The 18,133-nt window shown below is 60.3% G+C and overlaps 5 protein-coding genes across 5 annotated transcripts; all 5 read right to left on the bottom strand.

Annotated features, from left to right (window-relative positions):
• Positions 1-712: 712 nt before the first annotated feature.
• Positions 713-2,182, bottom strand: LSCM1_02741 (uncharacterized protein; the record flags this gene model as incomplete). Its single annotated transcript, XM_067320316.1, has 1 exon — positions 713-2,182. One exon carries the CDS (start codon positions 2,180-2,182, stop codon positions 713-715), a length of 1,470 nt encoding a protein of 489 aa, XP_067175691.1.
• A 1,007-nt stretch (positions 2,183-3,189) lies between these two features.
• Positions 3,190-6,816, bottom strand: LSCM1_02740 (uncharacterized protein; the record flags this gene model as incomplete). Its single annotated transcript, XM_067320315.1, has 1 exon — positions 3,190-6,816. One exon carries the CDS (start codon positions 6,814-6,816, stop codon positions 3,190-3,192), a length of 3,627 nt encoding a protein of 1,208 aa, XP_067175690.1.
• Positions 6,817-8,739: 1,923 nt separating this feature from the next.
• Positions 8,740-11,172, bottom strand: LSCM1_02739 (uncharacterized protein; the record flags this gene model as incomplete). The annotated part of the gene is made up of 1 exon (XM_067320314.1): positions 8,740-11,172. One exon carries the CDS (start codon positions 11,170-11,172, stop codon positions 8,740-8,742), a length of 2,433 nt encoding a protein of 810 aa, XP_067175689.1.
• A 1,132-nt stretch (positions 11,173-12,304) lies between these two features.
• LSCM1_02738 (uncharacterized protein) lies at positions 12,305-13,813 on the bottom strand (the record flags this gene model as incomplete). Its single annotated transcript, XM_067320313.1, has 1 exon — positions 12,305-13,813. One exon carries the CDS (start codon positions 13,811-13,813, stop codon positions 12,305-12,307), a length of 1,509 nt encoding a protein of 502 aa, XP_067175688.1.
• A 2,772-nt stretch (positions 13,814-16,585) lies between these two features.
• On the bottom strand, positions 16,586-17,761 carry LSCM1_02737 (uncharacterized protein; the record flags this gene model as incomplete). Its single annotated transcript, XM_067320312.1, has 1 exon — positions 16,586-17,761. One exon carries the CDS (start codon positions 17,759-17,761, stop codon positions 16,586-16,588), a length of 1,176 nt encoding a protein of 391 aa, XP_067175687.1.
• Positions 17,762-18,133: the final 372 nt, after the last annotated feature.

Here is an 18,133-nt window from a genome sequence, read left to right as displayed (position 1 = left end):
TGTGGCCCGGGGGGCAGCGCCATCCAGGCCTCGGCCGCCGACATGCGCAGCGGGGGCGTCGCTCTGATCTCCGCACGTCGCACATGGTCGGCCCTGCCACCACGAGAGGGGGCGGCTCGGCGCCCGCAGGGGTAGAGGGAAAGAGCGGCTGCCTGGCCTCCGTCCGCAGAGAGTGGGGCGCCGCACCAATGCAACGGCACGGCGCACTGAGGTACCCTCAACTCTCCGGTGTCATGACGATGGGTGCAGCAATAGAAAAAGGTAGTTGGCAGGACTGGTGTTATGGTGAGCGCCGGCGTCCATCAGTGAGTAAGCGGCGTGGGGAAAGAGCGAGTGTGGAGCAGACGCGAATGCGCTTACTCATCTCCGCCCACACACAGGAGGGAAGAAACAAAAAAAAAACGTTTGCCTCCATCGCAATAGACGAAGGATGCTGCATCCTAAGGTCCTCTTTAAGTGAGGGGTCAGACATGCGTCACGCAGTCGACACCAGGCAGCGGCACCTTCACCAGACCTTTGCAGCGCTCACGAACAGAAGCTGCGAAACTCGCCTCATGACGCGGAAAAACACCTGCGCCTAACTATGCTTATAAATGCGGCGAGCGCAGCCCCTGGCGCACATGGCTACACATGTGAGCGCGTATTATGTCTCCAGTGCCGTCTGGTGCGACGAGAGCGTGCGTTAAGCGAGAAATATACCGCGGCCAATCGATTAGCTGGACAGAGGGGCCGCATAGGCGATGGGCTTCACGGCATCGACTTCGAAGTGGGCAGACGTGCATCTCTTAATGTCGTCCAGTGTTAGGCCCTCTGCGATCTCTTTCAGGACCAGTGTCTTGCCAATCACGTCGAACACAGCTTTTTCTGTGATGATGCGATTCACGCAGTGCAAGCCCGTCACTGGAAGCTTGCACCGGTCCACAATCTTCGAGTTACCGCTCTTGTTGCAGTGCAGCATCGCCACCACGACGCGAGAGCCGCTGGCGACAAGGTCCATCGCACCGCCGGGGCCATTGACGAGTTTGCCGGGGATGCCCCAGTTCGCGAGGTCGCCGCGTGACGAGACCTCAAGCGCTCCCAGCATCGTAAGGTTAATATGGCCACCGCGAATCATAGCGAATGACGTGGCGCTGTCGAAGCACGATGCTCCTGGCAGGTACGAAATCGTCTGCTTGCCAGCGTTGATCCAGTCGGCACTCACCTTGTCCGCCGACGGGAACGGGCCCATGCCCAGCAGTCCGTTCTCGGAATGCAGCGTCACCTTCACGCCGGCGGGGATGTAGTTTGCCGCCTCGGTTGGGATGCCGATGCCGAGGTTCACGTACATGCCATCCGCGAACTCCAGAGCCGCGCGCCGAGCAATCCTCTGGCGGTCGTCGTTCGGGTTTACCATGCCCGCCTCAGTCCCGCAGCCCAAGACAGTGCACTTCTCGATCGGCACCTCGTACGAAGCCTGCACAACGCGGTGCACGTACACGCCAGGCAGGTGCACGTCGTCCGGGTGAATATCGCCGTTCTCCACCACCTCCTCCACCTCCGCAATGACACGCTGCCCGCACTGCGCAGCGGGAATGTTGAAGTTGCGCGCAGTGCCGCGGAACACGAGGTTGCCGCTCTTGTCCGCCTTCAGCGCCTTCACAATCGCGTATTCCGGCCGAATTGTCGGCTCGAGGACGTACCAGTGGTTCCCAAACTGCCTCGTCTCCTTCGGCTCCGAGAGGACGCACGGAACGCCGTTCCTGTCGTAGCGGATGATCTGCCCTCCCGTCTGGCGCTGCGTGCCGTACGCTGTCGCCGTGTAGAAGGCAGGAATGCCCGCGCCGCCGGCACGCATGCGCTCCGCCAGCGTGCCCTGCGGCACAAATTCCAGCTCGATATCGCCCTCGAGATACCGCTTTTTGAAGATTTTATTCATGCCGACAAAAGAGCAGCACATGCGGCGCACTTGCTTCGCTTCGATGAGACGTGCGAGGCCGAAGCCGTCGATACCCGCCGAGTCAGTGTATAGAGTCAAGTCCTTTACACCCCTCTTGCACATGGCGCTGATCACCGCGTCTGGCACTCCAGCGCAGCCAAATCCACCGACAGCGACGGAGACGCCGTCCGTCATGTCCGCCACCGCCTGCTCCAAGGACTGAACCTTGTTGAGGCCAGCGAGGCGAAAGAAGCTACGGCGAAGCATGATGGACGTGGGGCGAGATGGGTGATCAGGCAGGTTACTTTCGCTATTTCTGTTTGTTTAACATACAAGCAAGCTTAGGAGGGGCGCGCAGACTCACAACAGAAGAGGAAAACGGTGGAAGAGGTGTGGAAAAACTTTTGAAGAAGGAAGACGCCTGCGCGTGTATGTGTGTGGGTGTGTATGTCTGTGGGTGTCCACTGTGGCGCAGTACGTAAGGAAAGAAAGAGCGCGCACACACAAAAAAAAGAAAGAGGCGGTGTTAGGCTGGGTTAGGTGTTCGCGAAGCGAAAGCAAGAAGCCGCTGAACGATGTGGCGCATCCTCCCCCCGAATAGGGCACGTGAGGAGAGACAACGAGCAGGTGAAGATGGCGAGAGCCGCGCCAACGATGATCGGAATGATGGTGACGAGGGATAATAGAAGAAAGGGAAAGACAGAGAGAGAGACAGAGAGAGATCCGCATTGGGCGGTAGGAAGGAGCGGCAAAAAGGAAAAGGGTGAAGGCGCAGGTGAGTTGTTGCGGTTGTCAACCCGTTTTGCATGAAGGAGAACAAATGAAAGCGAAGCAAACGGAAGTCCGTCAAGTGGTGCCATCGTACGTGAAGACTGAGTGCCGAGCAAACGGGGCCAGGCCAACTTGCGTCTTTGGCAAGGGTCTCACAATGGTGTGGGAAAAATGCGGAGCAGTAAAGGCACTCATGTTGTGCTGGGCGATCACAGTACGCACCACAGAGCCGCCAGAGGGTTTTGGCCGTGCTTTCTTGACGAGGTAAAAGGTGAATGGAGGGAAGGGGGAAGAGGGGAGCTGGCGTCAGGCAGAGTCAGCCCCACCCACCCCTCCACCCTCCACTACGCGAGAACAGTGCATCCCTAGCCGCACGCGCTTGTGCCAGATTCACGCAGCACGGATAGAGCTGCATATATATATATATGTGTGTGTGCGTGTGTAAAGTTACGTGCCCTGCAGCCACACGCTCAGGTGTGGAGAATGGTGCCACTGCCCGTCTTTCATCGCATCATACCGGACAGCACCTTGGCGAGGCGTGATGGCTGGTGTGGTGGCATGGCTGCGTTCTGCATGTCATGGTCGCAAGCTTGCTGCGTATTCTGCCTCTGCCATGCTTGCCCTCGTTCGCATTCTACAGGACCAGCGCGATCACCAAGAGAGGTGGCCCCAAATGAGGGAGCGACGCCCGCACCCATCGCAGGCTCCCAGGTGTCGCAAGGGAGGCCTCCCTCTCCCACCTCGGGGCGCCGCGCAAGTGCCAAAGCATCGTTTATTCGCTCCCACACGCGGTCCACAGCTGCCACAATGGCGTCTTGCCACTCCTGCATGCACTGCTGCCACCGCGCCTCACGTGTCTCCTCGGCGTCTCGGATAGTGTCAAGCAGCCGCCCGACGTTGCGCAGCTCTTGAATTGCATCTGTCAGAAGCGAGAAGCCTAATCGCCCATCAGCAGTAATCGCCGCGGGCCCTCCAGCAGAGTCACGGGCCAGGGAGGATAAGGCTGCTCGTCGGAGCCCTGCGGACTCGGCCAGACAGGCAGCGACGTAGGGAGACGGCTGAGCAGTAAGGGAGTCACTCGAGCCCAATGCCCGAGTTCGCGGTGGTTGGGTTCCCGACCACCGCCGACATTCCTCAGGCACGGTGCACAAGGGCACAGGCGTACACGCCGTAATGCCCTCCTTTGCAGTGGATAATCGCTGGAGAAGGCCACGCAGCTCCGCGTACACTTTCTCCTGCTGTGCGGTTCGTTTACTGGAGTCTGCAGTGGAGGGAGCCGATAGCGATGGTGCTGGCAAGGCGCCACCAGAAGGGTGACCATCGTCTGGTGGCCACCGCGAGGGGGGCTCCTGATAAATCCCATTAGCTCCGCGCTGAGGGTCATCTGCGACGTCTGTCGCAGGAGCCGGCATTCGATAGGGGTGGTAGAGAGCGCCAGTCGCGTAGACTACATCATGGTCAGCCTCGTAGATGCCTGATGAGGTGCGTGCCACGGCGGCAGCTTGCTGGTAGCTGCTCAAGAGGGCCGCACTGACCTGCTGAACGTGGGCCTCCGCGCGTAAGATGCATTTGTGAACAGCCCGCACAAAGGCGAAATCCAGTAGAGAGGGTAAAGAAGGCAGTGCCGCAGACGCGCGGCGCACGCTGTCTGGTCGTCGGCGAGGCGACGTACTTTTCATGGGATGCTTAGGATCCTCACGCACGGTGTGCCGTTCTCCGTGCAGTACCTGCCCCGTGTCCCCTTGCCATACTAGCTCGCTGCTCTCGTCACCGTTGTCAGTCGCGACTAACTGAGGCTGCTGTCGCGCCTGCGTGGCAATGCTCTGCACGTCGGCGACGGTGTCTCGTAGCAGCCGGCATACAGCCACGCGCATGTCCTGGATTGTCTGGGAGAGGCCCTTGAGTGCTGAAACAGCGTCGTTGGAGGTGCGCAGGGACTGCACCTCCTTTTGTAGCTGACGGATGTAGCTGCGCTCATGGCGCAGTTGCCGCTGCATCTCAGCAAGGGACTCTTCATAGGCGATCGTCGTGGCTGATACAGCGCAGGCTGAGGCCGTGGCGGCAACTCTGGGGGCATCGCTGCTTGCCGCGGCCATGGCATCGGTAACTACACCGACACAAGGGCGGTGCTGCAGGCTCGATAGCGTTGTCTGACATTCTGCCTCCTCCCGTTCAGACGTGTGTGACTCCTTCTCCTGCCGACTGTTCTTGTGTGGCAGCAGTACCTGCTGAGGCTGCCGGAGTCGCGCCCGCAGCTCCTCGACTTCGTCGGAAAGAGTCTGCTCCAGCTTGGCGGCGCGAGAGCTGGCTGCAGCAGCAGCCTCCTGTGCTACTCGCTGGTATCCATCCGACACGCGCGCCATGGCGATTTGCATCGACCTCCGATGCTGCCGACAGCGCAACAGACCGGCGTTCGATAAGTGACTCTGCATGAGAGCGGTAGACACGCCAGCAGATGACCGTAACACCGATTCGCTTCGCGGGTACTGTGAAAGGGGCGGCGCCATCGTTGTCGCAACGGTGCTCGGGTCGGAAGGTGACAGCGCTGTGGCTCCTTCGTCGTCTCGTGGAGGCGATGAATTTAATGGGGAGGACAGCAGGCCGCTCATGCTGTGTCTCTCCATTGCTGAGACCACCGCCGTCAACACAGCGGCCTCGTCGAAAAGAAGCGCTGTCGCTGGCGCATGAGAGCCACTGCTGAGGAATTCCGAGGTAGGTGAGCCGTTGATGGGCTTCGCGTCTGCAGACGTGTGTAAGGGAGGCGTATGCTCCACCTCCTCACGATGGCCTTCAGTCGCCATTGCAGCCTCCGTGGCAGCAGCTAGCTGATGGCAAAGCGCTTGGAGCGCCAGCTCGGCGGCAGCGGCACGCTCCTCAGCAGCCCACAGCTTTTTGTGTAACTCCTTCAGCTGTGAAGTGACGTCGTCTGCCGCTGATCGCAGCGTCGCGCATTCGGCCGCCATTCTTACCTGCACATTTCTCGCCTCATCTGACTGGCGTTGGCACTTCAATTGCTGCTCCATGGATGCGCGAAGCTCATCGTGGACCCCGGCCAACTCGCTTCGCAGCATGACAACCTCTTTAGCCAAGGCGTCCGCATCCGACTGCGCTGCGATCTCAGCCTTCCGCGACTTCTGCAGCTGCCCCTCGTACACCTCGCGGAGCTGCGCTAGAGCCTGCTCCCTCTCTAGCGCAAGCGCCCGCTGCGGTGCGGGACCCTCAGCAGCCCCTGCCGTCACTGCCTCCCACCGCTGACATCGGCGCTCCAGCTCCTCTTGGATTCGCAAAAGCGCCTCCATCTGCCGCCGCAGTTCCTCATTTTCTCTCCGAGTTTCCTTGTCGAAAACAAGCTGCGCATCGATCGCCCTTTCAGCCTGCTGCACCTGCAGTGGGAGAAAGTCGCTCGTAGCATTCGGCGTTGCCGTGGAGGAGGCCCCATCAGCGCTGCCGTTGCCAACTCTCGCCGTGGGTGATGAACTACCTGGCGTCAGGCTCCGCGCAGGCTGAGATGAGGGAGAGAGCGCCGTGGCCGGGGAGCTCGGCGAAAATTCAGGAAGCGGGCGCACGGTGGCTTTCGGAAAGGTCGCCGCATTCGTGATGAGCGACTGCGGCGGGAATGACGATATGGAATCCTCGCCACCGCTTTTGATGGGAGCGGCTGCAGAAATGTGCGGCACACCATCCTGCTGGGGCTGGTAGGCACTTGACCGCACCTGTGGGTTATCCTTAATCTCGGCAGCTGCCATCGTAGAGGATGGCGTAGCATCAGTAGGGGCGTCCGCTGGCGCCGGCGAGAGAAGGATTGCCGTTTGGCCACGTCCACAGCGGCCTTCAGCATCCCCAACGTTAAGCATCGATGAACCTTCCGTCTCACGCCTTTTCGGTCCGCCATCATGCCCGTCTACTTCATCCTCGGCCGTGCTCTCTGACAACATCCACCGCGGAGACAGCGGTGTCTCGGAGAGCGCGGAGCGGAACAGCACTCGAGATTGATAGGAAGAAAAGGGCGGTTGTGGCGGAGATGGCAGCGTGTCGTCTGTGAACCGATACGGTCGCTTCACTGACGAGACCACAGCACTGGCCGTCGCCGTAAGCGCCAGTGACAACGGTGTCGAGGGCGCGTCCTCCATGTCGCCCTCCACTGGCACAGCGGCCTGGGCTAGAAGCCTATGTCGTCGCGGCAATGCCCCCAGAACGAGGAGAACTATGATAGCTGGGGCAAAAGTGCGCGCCAGACCCGCGCGACACCGCTGCCTGCAGCAGCAAAGGAAGAACAGCAATAGCTAAAAGGGGGAAAAAGAAGCGGCCGCGAAGGACACAACGAGGCACGTTCGTCGACGTGTCGGAAGCGGGGGATGCCGCACACAGCGAGCACGGAGCCAAACGCGCCAGCAACAGGGCGGAAGCTGAGACGCACGTGCGCACGTGATTTCTTCTTCTATGACTGAGTGAGCTCACAATACGCCTCTCCTAGGGAGCGTCTGTGTTAATGTGTGTGTGTGTGTGTGTGAGGGAGGGGGAAGGGAGAAACCTATCTTCTATGTGTGACGGCAAACGGTCTGCCTGGTGTGTCTATCCCAGTGCACTGGCGAGCAGCAGGTGAGGCTGATTCGCACGAAGCAGAGAGCGCAGAGGCGAGCCCTTGTTCAGCGAACACATGCGAGAGGACAGCGCGCTGGCGCACATACACGAAAAACTCACATCCGCAGCCATCCACAAACGCCCGCGCAGCGCTTATCTTCTCGCCGCTCCTTTCACGAAAGGAGTCGACTTCGAAGGCGAGCCAAGCTGACGGAACAGCAACAAATGAGGTGAGGATGTGGGTGTCGCCAGGAACAGCTATGGATGTGCGGCGTAGACATGCACGCGCGCGATGGCGAGAGGGAGGGGGGGCTCGCGTCACCTTTTTCTGGTACGTTTATGTGTGTACACTTGAAACCAAGCCGCGCGTAAAGCAGGGGAGGAGAGGAGGAGAGCGGTTCGACTCTGAGATGGGCTCGGCATAGGAATGGCGTTGTGGCGCACAGTGCAATCGATGCCCCTGCACAAAGGACAGCATCAGAGCACAGGAAGAGGCCAGACCCCCCCTCCTCCTCGATAGCACCGCTCAAGCCCCATGTTCCTGGCTCCAAAGCACTAGCGAAGCCTAGCACGGCATCTCATTCGGCGCCCAGTCGAGCCGAAGAGACAGTAAGAGGAGAGGCCGAGCTCCCTCTAATGGCAACGGGAGCGCCGATTGTTTTCCAGCTTGGTATCGCCTTCCTCGAGCTGGCTGGGTGTAGTGCATCTGTGCTCGCCTACGTATGCGCGCCTGAGCAGCCTCTTCGGGAGGTGGGCAGAGGAGGCTGCCGCATGGGCCAGTGCTCCGCAGTGAGCGGAAGCGCGTCCATGGCAGGCGACAGACGCAAGAAGTGAGAGCGATATATCCGCAACGCAACCGTAAGGCAGCAAAGACCATCTTGTACGACGTTACATAGGTGCCTGTGGTTCGATATTCAACGGGAAGAAATCGTTCTCGGGGTCACAGCTCCATATATATATATGTATATATATATATATGTCATTAAGAATATCTTCTGCGCTGCCGTTGCCGCCGTCCCTCCATGTTCCTCCATGTAAAGTTGCCCATGTACTTCTTAGGGCTACGCTGCCTTTCGCATGGCTGCATGCGTGCACACAGAGGCGCACGCAGAGAGCCCTCCGCTGATAACCCCCCTCCCGCCGCCCCCCCCAAGCACACACATGCACACGCAGAAGGGGGAAGCCGGCTCTGCACGTTTATGTACGTGAATAGAGACTGTGAAGCCAAAGAGGCGGCAGCGTGCACACCGAGAGAGGGGAGAAAGGAGTGGCAGCATCTATGGCAAAGCCGAAAGGGTAAATCAGAGTGCCACCAACTAGCAATGAAAAGGCCGCAGGAGCGCGCACGCACACAACATCACCCTTCATGGCGCCGACATGGAGCGCGCAAAACTTCGTAGATGCCGGCGGGAGGATGGGGTGGGGAGGCGCGGCAAACAGCCGAATCCTCCGCCGCCTCTCCCCGTGGCTCGCTAGTCTACCACTTCCACAACTTCGCCCTCAGTACCCTCGGCATCGTACTCGTCCGCTGCGAGCGCGCGTCGCTTGCTAAACTCGTGCCGCGGTATTGTCGTTTTCACCGACGACAGCAGCATACGCTCAACAAGGTAGGTCGTTCCCTCACGACCACGCAGCTGCACCGCATTCCGCTCCACAAAGAGGTGGCGCGGTGGCGTGCTGAAGTGCTCGTCTTCGATGCACTGGGCAAAGCGATACATGGGAAGGAGTGGGAGCATGCCAGCACCAGTGTTGCCGCCGTGGGTGAGCACGACGACGTACTCAGCCGTGTCCTCAACCTGCGCACCGCCACCTATGGAAGCACCACCGGCGACTGCCACCGTTGACGCTGAAGTCACAAGACCCTGTGTTTCGCTCAAGGCTGCAGCAGGTGCCAAGGCATCCATGCCGAGTCCAGACGGTAAGCCGCTTCCGCTGCCGCTGCTCGCTGTAGACGGGGTCGTGAGGCGTGCCTGCGGCAGCGCGCAGGAGAGGATGAGAGGCCGCAGCACCGTCACGCCGCGCCGGTCACGCCGTCGGCTGATCGAAAGTGTGAAGAAGAGTCGCTCCGCCAACACAGACAGTCGCCGCACGGTGCAGAAGGTTTCCAGCGTCGGCGAGATCTTGGACGGGTCCAGCGGCAGCGCGTAGTGAATCCCAGTGCTGCTCTGCACGTTGCCGGGCTGCATCATGGAGCTCGTAGCGTCAGCCACGGCCTGCTGCAGCGACAGCGACCCCGCTAGAGCTTCGTTGAACAGCTTCTCGTTCGGGTCCACGTCCAGCACCGCACTTGCGCGCCAGAATTGGCGTCGTTGAAACTCGGCCAGCTTTCGCTGCACCAACACCGCCACCTCCTCAGGTGCCCGGCTCGCCAGCTCTGTGGGCCCGTCAACGACGTGCACCGACGCCGGCGGTATTGCTGCCATCTCAGCCGTGAAGAGCTTGCACACGTCGAACGTGGAGACTGCAGTGCTGTAGCCTATCTTGCGAGAGATACACCGTATACGACTCCTGTAAGCAGTGGCGTTACCCTGAGCATTAACCCAGCTCTGCAACTCGGCCAGTACGCGACACAAAGCTTCGCTGGCCACGTCGGCAGGCACCTCGCGCCAAGGTCGCTGCGCCATTGCGATAGACACACCACAGCGACTTGCGAGGAGCTGACTCAGCCGCGGGCGGCCGTCCTCTATGTGATGGAGGTCGAGCGCGCTTGCCACTTGCGGTTCGTACCAGATGGCGTCCCAAAGGGTGGAGTGACGCAACAGGTGGAGCTGTTCCTCCTCTCGGTTGCTCAGCTGCATGCTATTTGTGGAAGCCTGGTCATAGCCGTTGGCCGCCTCCTCCGTACGGTCACGTAGAATACCGCGCCGCACGCTCTGCTGAAGAGAGACAGCCTCTTGCAGCGGTGCCATTTCCACCAGGTACGCGCTGTAGTCGACCAGACGGCGCAGATACAAATCACAGACGCCAACAGCGGCGTGCCAGAGGATCGCGTCGTTGAAGCGGTGCAAAAGGACCGACAGATCGTACACCTCCAACGCGCTGCTTCGACCGGCACAGGAGCAGGCGTAATAGAGGGCCTCCAAGTACTCCGGCACCTCTCCATGGGCGCTGCGCCAGTCCACACGATCCTGGCTCTGCGACGGGGTGGCGTCGTCGTCCTCGCCATCGAAGAGGTCGATATCGGCGTCACCATCGGAGTCTGAAGTCTCGTCCTCGTCGCTGACAGTACTGGTGCTAATGATGCTCCCATCGCTGTAGACATCATCGTCGTCGGGTGCGCCATCGAGAGAGTGCTCACCGCTCTTTCGCATGTCGTCCTGCATGCCACCGTCCTCAGTGCGGTGGTGCCGCACTCGTGCGTGAGAGGAGCGCGTGTGACGGCGATGGCGCTTCATGTCCTGGCGGCGGCGGTTCCGCCGCCGCCGCCGCGCCTCCTTAGCGCGCTGCTTGCGAAAGAAGGCATCCACCTCCGCCTGTATGCAGTCGCTGCCCCAGATGATGCAGCGGTCGCCGTCTTCGCGGCGCAAATTGCCAAGGTGAAAAGGGCGGTAGGCGTCCAAGACAATGACGATGTGCCGCGTGAAGTCAAAGTAGTCCTCCAGCAGAACGGGGGCACCAAGACCCACAAGAACATAGAGGTCGCCGATGCGGGGGCTTCTGTCATCGTCACGTTCGCTGTCCTGTGCAAAGTTCGTCTGCTCTATGAACCATCGCAACTCATCGTAGGAGCCTGTCGGATGCAACTTGAAGGGGAATAGGAACACCTTCATGAGGTACGTCAGGCTGAGCGAAGCGGCAGCCGCGTCTGCCGTCGGTGCGACGAGGATATTGATGCTCTTGCGAGTGGATGCGTAGTAGCTGGAGATGCGAGCCCACGGCTCCGGTACCCCGGAAGTAGCCGCCATAGGATTGATCTTTGATTTTTTTCTTCTATGCTGGTGCCGAATGGAGTAGAAGCGCGTGTAGCCGACTAGCTGTGTTAACGGTAGGTGCGGATCGGACGTCCCTGCACGAGGTGGGTCACACCTGGCTACGGAAGGGTAGTGTCTCAGGCGTTGCCGGCTCTATCGGTCTCTACCGTGCCCGGCTGTATGTGAGTGGCAAGGGGCGTGGGTCTGTACGACGCATGCAGCTTCTGTGATGGCACAAGAATCACCGCGCATACCTTGCAGAAAGCGCTTGCGTCTGTCGACCTCTCGCTCAGCCAGAGAGCATAAAGAAGAAAGCGCAGAGAGCAGTCGGCAACAGGTTTTACGACTGCGCACCAGCAAACGCGGGCGGCGCTGTTACCAGTGAGGGGGTTCATTGATCGCACAAGGGCCATGCCCATGCGCTCTCCTCGAAGACGCGGCGGAGGCCGAGCAGCCGTGCAGGGCAACGCTGAAAGCACCGGATATGCGCGATAGAGCACAAAAGCGAGGGTCGGCTCCTTCTTACCCCCTGTCCCCCTCTCCTGCGAGGACGAGGCAGCGCATCGTCCTGACTAAGGCACAAAACGACGATGGGGGGAGGGGGAGGGGAGAGAGAGGGGAGGAGGGGGGCAGTATTGGCGCGTTTGCTGCCGGCCCCCCATCGCAGGATTCCTCTCTGTTTTCTGGCCTCATACCTCGCATACACAGCAAGGGGCGGAGAGCACCGCCACCGCACCCGAGTATAGTGAGGCGCGGCGTTGCCTCTTTGCTCCCGCGCAGGGCGGCAGCACCTGTGCCGAACGATCTCCTCTTCTGATGCGTTTTTGGTCACCCTTTCCACTCCTTCGGTTCGTCCTGCCCCCGTAGGGGCGTACCAGACACACACACACACGCACACACACACACACACCCAAGCAGCACGCAGCGAAGGCACGCCAATGCCCTCTCTACGGATGTGTAGCGCCCAAGTTCCAGCAGCCACCACCACCACCGTCGTAGCCCCTCACTCACACGACGGGGCAAGGAGGGGCAAAGAGAAGCCTGTAGAGTAGGCGTGAAGCGCACGTGCCCTGGTACACAGGCGCAGCAGGTCGGGAGCCACACAGAGCGCGGCACACATGAACTGTCAGTGGCCATACCGAAAACAGAGAAGAATGGTCTCTTGAATGAGGGTACTGTCCAGCTGCTCCACCGCCTCTGCCAGCCCCTCGCAGCCCTCCGCCACAGCCCTTTGCACTACATCATCTGGAAGACGGCTGTCCGTCGCCCTCGCTGGCGCCCCCATCATGTCTCCCCGCAGCTTCCAAGCTTTGAGCACGACATCCTGTCGACGGAGGTGCCATTGGCGCATGAGCCGAAACAGCCGAGGCGGTACCACCACATTTAGCAGCGTCTCACCCGTTACACGTGCCATGCGGAATGCGTCGCACATGGTGTCGTCCATTGTCGAACACGCTGATGACTCCGGCACGTTGCCGACCCTGGCACAGAGGGGCGGTCGCTCCATAATTGTAAGAAACAGTACGATGTCCTCTGTGCCCCAACGCATGGGATCGCTGAGGGGGAGGCGAAGATCACCATGTGGAGCGCCGAGGGAGCCCAGAACCTGCCGCACAACCTGGGCAGGGATGCCGCTGGCAGTTGCAGACGCATAAGTCAAAGCTGACTCCGAGGCATCGCCAGTCGTCGAGCACGAAGTCCCGAAGCGCGTATAGATCGCCGCCTTCGAGGCGCTCATCTCTGGTGTCATGGGCCCTGATGTGGTGGGGGCGAGGGTCAGACTCGCTAACGCGAGTGTCGGTGCCACAGCAGTGTTACCGGTGTCCGGCGCAAGCATGAAAGGCGGCAGCGGCACTCTTTCTGCTACCTCGGCCGCCTCCAGTGCCTCCAGCGCCGCGCGCTCGACGCTGCGCTGAGCCATGCGGTCGCGTCCGTCAAGGCCTACCACAGCCGAGAACGCATCCTCCATAGACGCGGCCGAGTGCAGCTCTGCCTTGAAATCTCGGTGAAGTCCCATCTCTTCAGCAGAGGCAAGGCCATCCTCCGCTTCTAGAGAACCTTCGCCGCCGCCGAGCTCGTGCTCTACAAAGGCCTCGTAGCTGCTGTAACTACGCTTCAGCAGCCGGCGGCGCTGCCTCAAATCTGACTCGTGCAGCTCCTCTGCTGTGGGGTAGCGCTGGGTCAAAGACGCGGACGCCGCGACAGTTACCTCAGCGCCTTCGGCCTCTTCATCAGCCACTCCCGGCGGCGGCGCGTGCCGCACTTTTTGATCTTCTCGCATCTTCTTTACAGACATACGGCCAACCGTGCTTAATCGAGCCCACTCAGGCCCGAAATGCGCCTGGCGAACTTCCTGGCTCCCCGCGGCATTTACAAAAGCCTCCTGGTCGACGTCTTTCCACGCAGCATAGATGCCATCGCTCGGGTCCTCCCAGCTGCTGCGCTCACCGAAGGGGTCATCTGGAGACAGCGAGCGAGACTTGACGAAGGCGCGGCTGCATCGCAGCGCGCACAAGTGCGGGCTTTCCTCCTCAGAGCGGCGTTTTACACACAGCGCGCGATGGCGCCGTCCCGAAAAAGAGCGGCAAGTCGCTCCTCGCCTCATCATGGGGCTGGAAATGTCCGTTGATGCCATCCTTTCCGCAAGCACGCGCTGCCTCCGCTCATGCCTCTGATGCCACTCGCAGCAACGTGACCTTGCGCATTTTATGGCCAAGAGAACATGAGGCGCTTGCGGGGAGAAGAAGAGAGGCAGCAAGGGCATCTTTGCAAGCCGCATGTTGCTTGGCCACACCAACACCAATAGGGGCGTGTTAGGGGGGAGGGGAATGCGATTGTGTGCGTCGAAGGGGAGGAGGTGGAAGGGGATGGCCGCTCCCCCTCCAGTATGGCAAGGGGATCGAAGTGGAAGCCGCGAGGAAAAGAGAGAGAAAGAGAGAGGCAATCAGAAGGAGAGGGGAAAAAAAGGTCACCGCTCAAGAGAGCCCCATTCGTGCATGTGCGCTCGTCTCCGGTTCCACACTTGGTGATGCGCGGCTTTCCCTGCTCAGCATTACGCACGGCTGCGCAGATGCCAAGTCACCTGAATCAAGGCAGCCATCCTGTAACGGAGACCATCGGCGACATGGAGTGTTCGTGCTGCCGCCTGTGGGTGGGCAGGTGTGCATCTGCGCCTGAGCACGCTACGAAAATTGAGAAGGAGACAGCCTTACAGAAGACGGTATGAGAACATAAGTGGGGTGCGGTGCCGGCGCTTCACTCGATAAGGCCGGTTTCCTATACAAAATCCAGCGGCACAAACGATAGAGAGATGAGGAGGTGGAGGGGATGCCACGCCAGCAGCTAACGACGCTATAGGTAATGTGTACGGTGGTCAGCGTCGCCACAAGCGCGCTGCACGTCATCTCACTACCCCACCCCATACGTGCTCGCTTGCGACCTTTGTGTTCAACAAGTTTTCTCCTCCAACAACGGCGCCTTCTGCGTCTCCTCGTTCACGCAACGCCGCCCTGTGCTCGAAATGGCACTCTCGCTCGCCTGAACGTGCCCCTGGAAGTCGGCAGCACAGCATCCGTATATAAGTACATGCGCCGAAGAGAAGCAAAGAACGGCTTGAGGGAGAGGGGGAGAGAGGGGAGGAGACCACATCACCTCCTGCAGCGGCGGCGGTCTCCAAAGTCCCTCACAAACTGTCGCAGAAGAAAAGAGAGAGTCAAGAGATGATGTTGAAGGAAGGAGCCTTGAAGACACGTCTGCACACCGAATGGTCCAGTGGCATCCTACACCGCCCACCGAGAAAAGAAATGGAGAGCCCGAACGACGGTCATGCGAAGCTCACATGCTTCCGCCCGAAACAAACGCCTAGGCAGATTCGCGCTTGTACACACAAAGACACATGCGAGCACACATACGCAGACGATGCGTGACACAAAATCGGTACACAACGGAGGACTGCCACAGCAAACGGATCGCTACCGGCAAAACGTCCTCCAGACGAAAGGAGACGTGGGAGGGAAAGAGAAAGGGAAGGAAAAATGCGCAGCCCGTGGGAGCTCGACTAGAGGGAGAGGCAGCGACCGGCAAGAGATGGCGATGCACCTATAGCCGCCCTCGCGTGACAAGCCTCTCAGCGACCCACACGCGAGATTCCACTCGCACCTTGACCCCACCACCGCCCTCTACTACTACCTCTCTTCGCCTCTCCTCACACCGCCTCCTCTGTCATTGTCAATGAGTAAAAAAAGTGAAATTGAGCGCTGAAAAAAAAACAAGTGCGGCGCCTTTCGCGCTCCCGCAGAGGCAAACAGAGATACGGATGGCCGCATTCTCTTTCGATGAGCTGAGTTCCCTATGCATATATGTGCGCCATGGAATAGATTCGATTCCATGCCGCTTCCTTCCGTCTAGCCATCTCTCCTCACAGTCACAGAAGTGCGACACCTCAGCGCGCCGTGCCCTTGCGGTGGTGCGGCGCCCCACTCTCTGCGGACGGAGGCCAGGCAGCCGCTCTTTCCCTCTACCCCTGCGGGCGCCGAGCCGCCCCCTCTCGTGGTGGCAGGGCCGACCATGTGCGACGTGCGGAGATCAGAGCGACGCCCCCGCTGCGCATGTCGGCGGCCGAGGCCTGGATGGCGCTGCCCCCCGGGCCACATGCGACCGTGGGCACGTCTGCGCCATCCGAATGGTGGGCAGAGCGTCAGCAGGACTCGAGCGCATCCCACTCGGCCCACCCACTGCCTCGTGGTGGTGTGCAGCCGGAGCCGCGCCGAGGTGGACGCAGGGCGTGACGCCCTGGGAGGCTGGTGGGCGGGCTGTGAGGCCGCCTGCGAGGCGGTATGTGTGCACATGCGTCACTAGAGACTGCGTGAGAGTGGGTGCTCAGATGACTGTGTTGGCCGTGCCACAGCGCGTGCCTGGCGCTGCGTCGCCCCCGCACTGCCACCACGCGCACGGAGGCGCGTGACAGCGTTGGAGGCGGGTGGCAGGCAGTGCGAGGACTCGATGACAAAAGAGGCCCGGCATAAGAGCAGACGCGAAAGCGACGAGGAATGTCCTCTAACTCTGAGCCTGGAAGGTCCGCGGACGTATGTCGACATGCAATGCAGCAATGCGCGCACCCCCATCGATGAATAAGAAAAAAGAGGACGCCGTGGTAGAGGGGTGACCCCAGAGAGACAATGGTGCGCGAATCATACAGAGAAGGCGAGACCCCATCCGCCCCGGACAAGCACACGGGATTGTCCATCGTCAAGAGAGTCCGTATTTATGCTAAAGGGCAACGCTGCTCAAGGAGAGCAAACGAGCCGGTGGGTACATAAGAGCCTTCATGTACGTGTAGCAGGGGCTCCTTGTTGCTCTCAAGGTGCCTTCGCAGCTCCTTACGCCGGTGCAGGTGTATCGGCCCCTCTCAGGGAGACTCGTAGCCGACAGGGTGGTGGCTGTGGAAATTCCACGCAGACGCGATGATCTTGTCGATTGAGTCATACTCCAGCGTCCACCCGAGAGCCTGCGCAGCCTCCTCGCCGGACGCCACGAGCACCGGCGGATCGCCGTCGCGGCGCTTCTCCTCCTTCTCCGGAATCGGGTGCCCCGTCACCCGTCGAGCCGCCTCGATGACTTCGCGCACTGAGTACCCCTTTGACGTTCCAAGGTTGAACGCCGAGAAGAACTTGTCCTTGTCGGCTGGAGTCAGCCTTGCGAGGTAGTCCAGCGCCCGCACGTGGGCCGAGGACAAATCCTTCACGTGCACGTAGTCACGAATGCACGTGCCGTCTGGCGTCGGGTAGTCAGTGCCAAAGACAGAGATGTAGTCGTTCACTTTCTTGCGGTCCGGATGGTGCACCGCGTTGTACGCGTTGATCTTGTCCGCCAGCGGGACGCGTAGGATGAGGGGGATAAGATGCGTCTCAGGCTCGTGGGTCTCACCAATGTCACCCTCGGCGTCAGCGCCGCAGGCGTTGAAGTAGCGCAGGCACACACTCTTAATGCCGTAAGCCGCAGCGCAGTCCTGCAGCATGAGCTCGTCCACCATCTTCGTCGTTCCATAGGGGCTCTCTGGAAGGCGCTTAGCATCGGGGCGGATAGGTTCCATAGGGTCCGGCTCGTCAGTCGAGCCACCCTTCACATGAGCATAAGGGTTGCCGAAGAGGGCGGCCGTGCTGGAAAGAATGAGCTTGTCGCACTTGTGCTTACGCATGGCCTGTAAGATGCGCAGCATGCCAACGACGTTGTTGTCGTAGTACCGCAGCGGGTCGTGCACGCTCTCTGGCACCACAATGTACGCACACATATGCACTACGGCATCGATGGGGGCATGCGTGGTGAAGACGCGATCGAGAAAGCCGGCGTCCCGCACATCGCCCACCTCCAGCTTCGCAAAGCGGTGGCCGCTCTTCTTCACCTCCTCCAAGTTTATGCCGGGGTGGCGCGCAGCATAGTTCTTCTCCGTGTCCACGTGGACATCGGAGCCCTGAGTAGCCTCGAGACTGTCGGCAATAATGACATCGTGGGCGCTGTGACGCAACAGCTCACGCACAAAGTGCGTCCCAATGTACCCCACACCACCGCAGACGAGTACCCTCATTAGCTGTTGAGTGGGCGGCAGTCGTCGTTCACTGTGATTTTTTTTGTTCCCGTTCTCTCTCTGTCGCAGCTTTAGCCTCGATGTTTGCGCCTCTCACTCACTCACACTCTATGCAGAGAAAGCGCGCGGGAGCGAGGCACGACGAGACGGAAAACGCGAGATGCGAGGGGGCAGCGAAAAGGGGTCGACAGGCATGATGTGATGAGGGCACGTCTTCCCTCGATGCATCTTGCCCAACATGGTCCGCTATTGGGAGGGGTAGGGCCGCACAGAAACGGAAAAGAGACAGCGCGTTTGTCCGGAAGAAAACGCGAGCCCTCGGCGCTGAGGAAGGAGTGCCATCCACTGGCGATCGGAGATACGTTCTGATAT

The sequence above is a fragment of the Leishmania martiniquensis genome, chromosome 33 (genome assembly GCF_017916325.1).
Source record: "Leishmania martiniquensis isolate LSCM1 chromosome 33, whole genome shotgun sequence".
In the NCBI taxonomy this organism is placed as follows: domain Eukaryota; phylum Euglenozoa; class Kinetoplastea; order Trypanosomatida; family Trypanosomatidae; genus Leishmania; species Leishmania martiniquensis.
The sequence above is the reverse complement of the archived record's forward strand: the minus strand, read 5'-3'. Positions and strand labels throughout refer to the sequence as shown.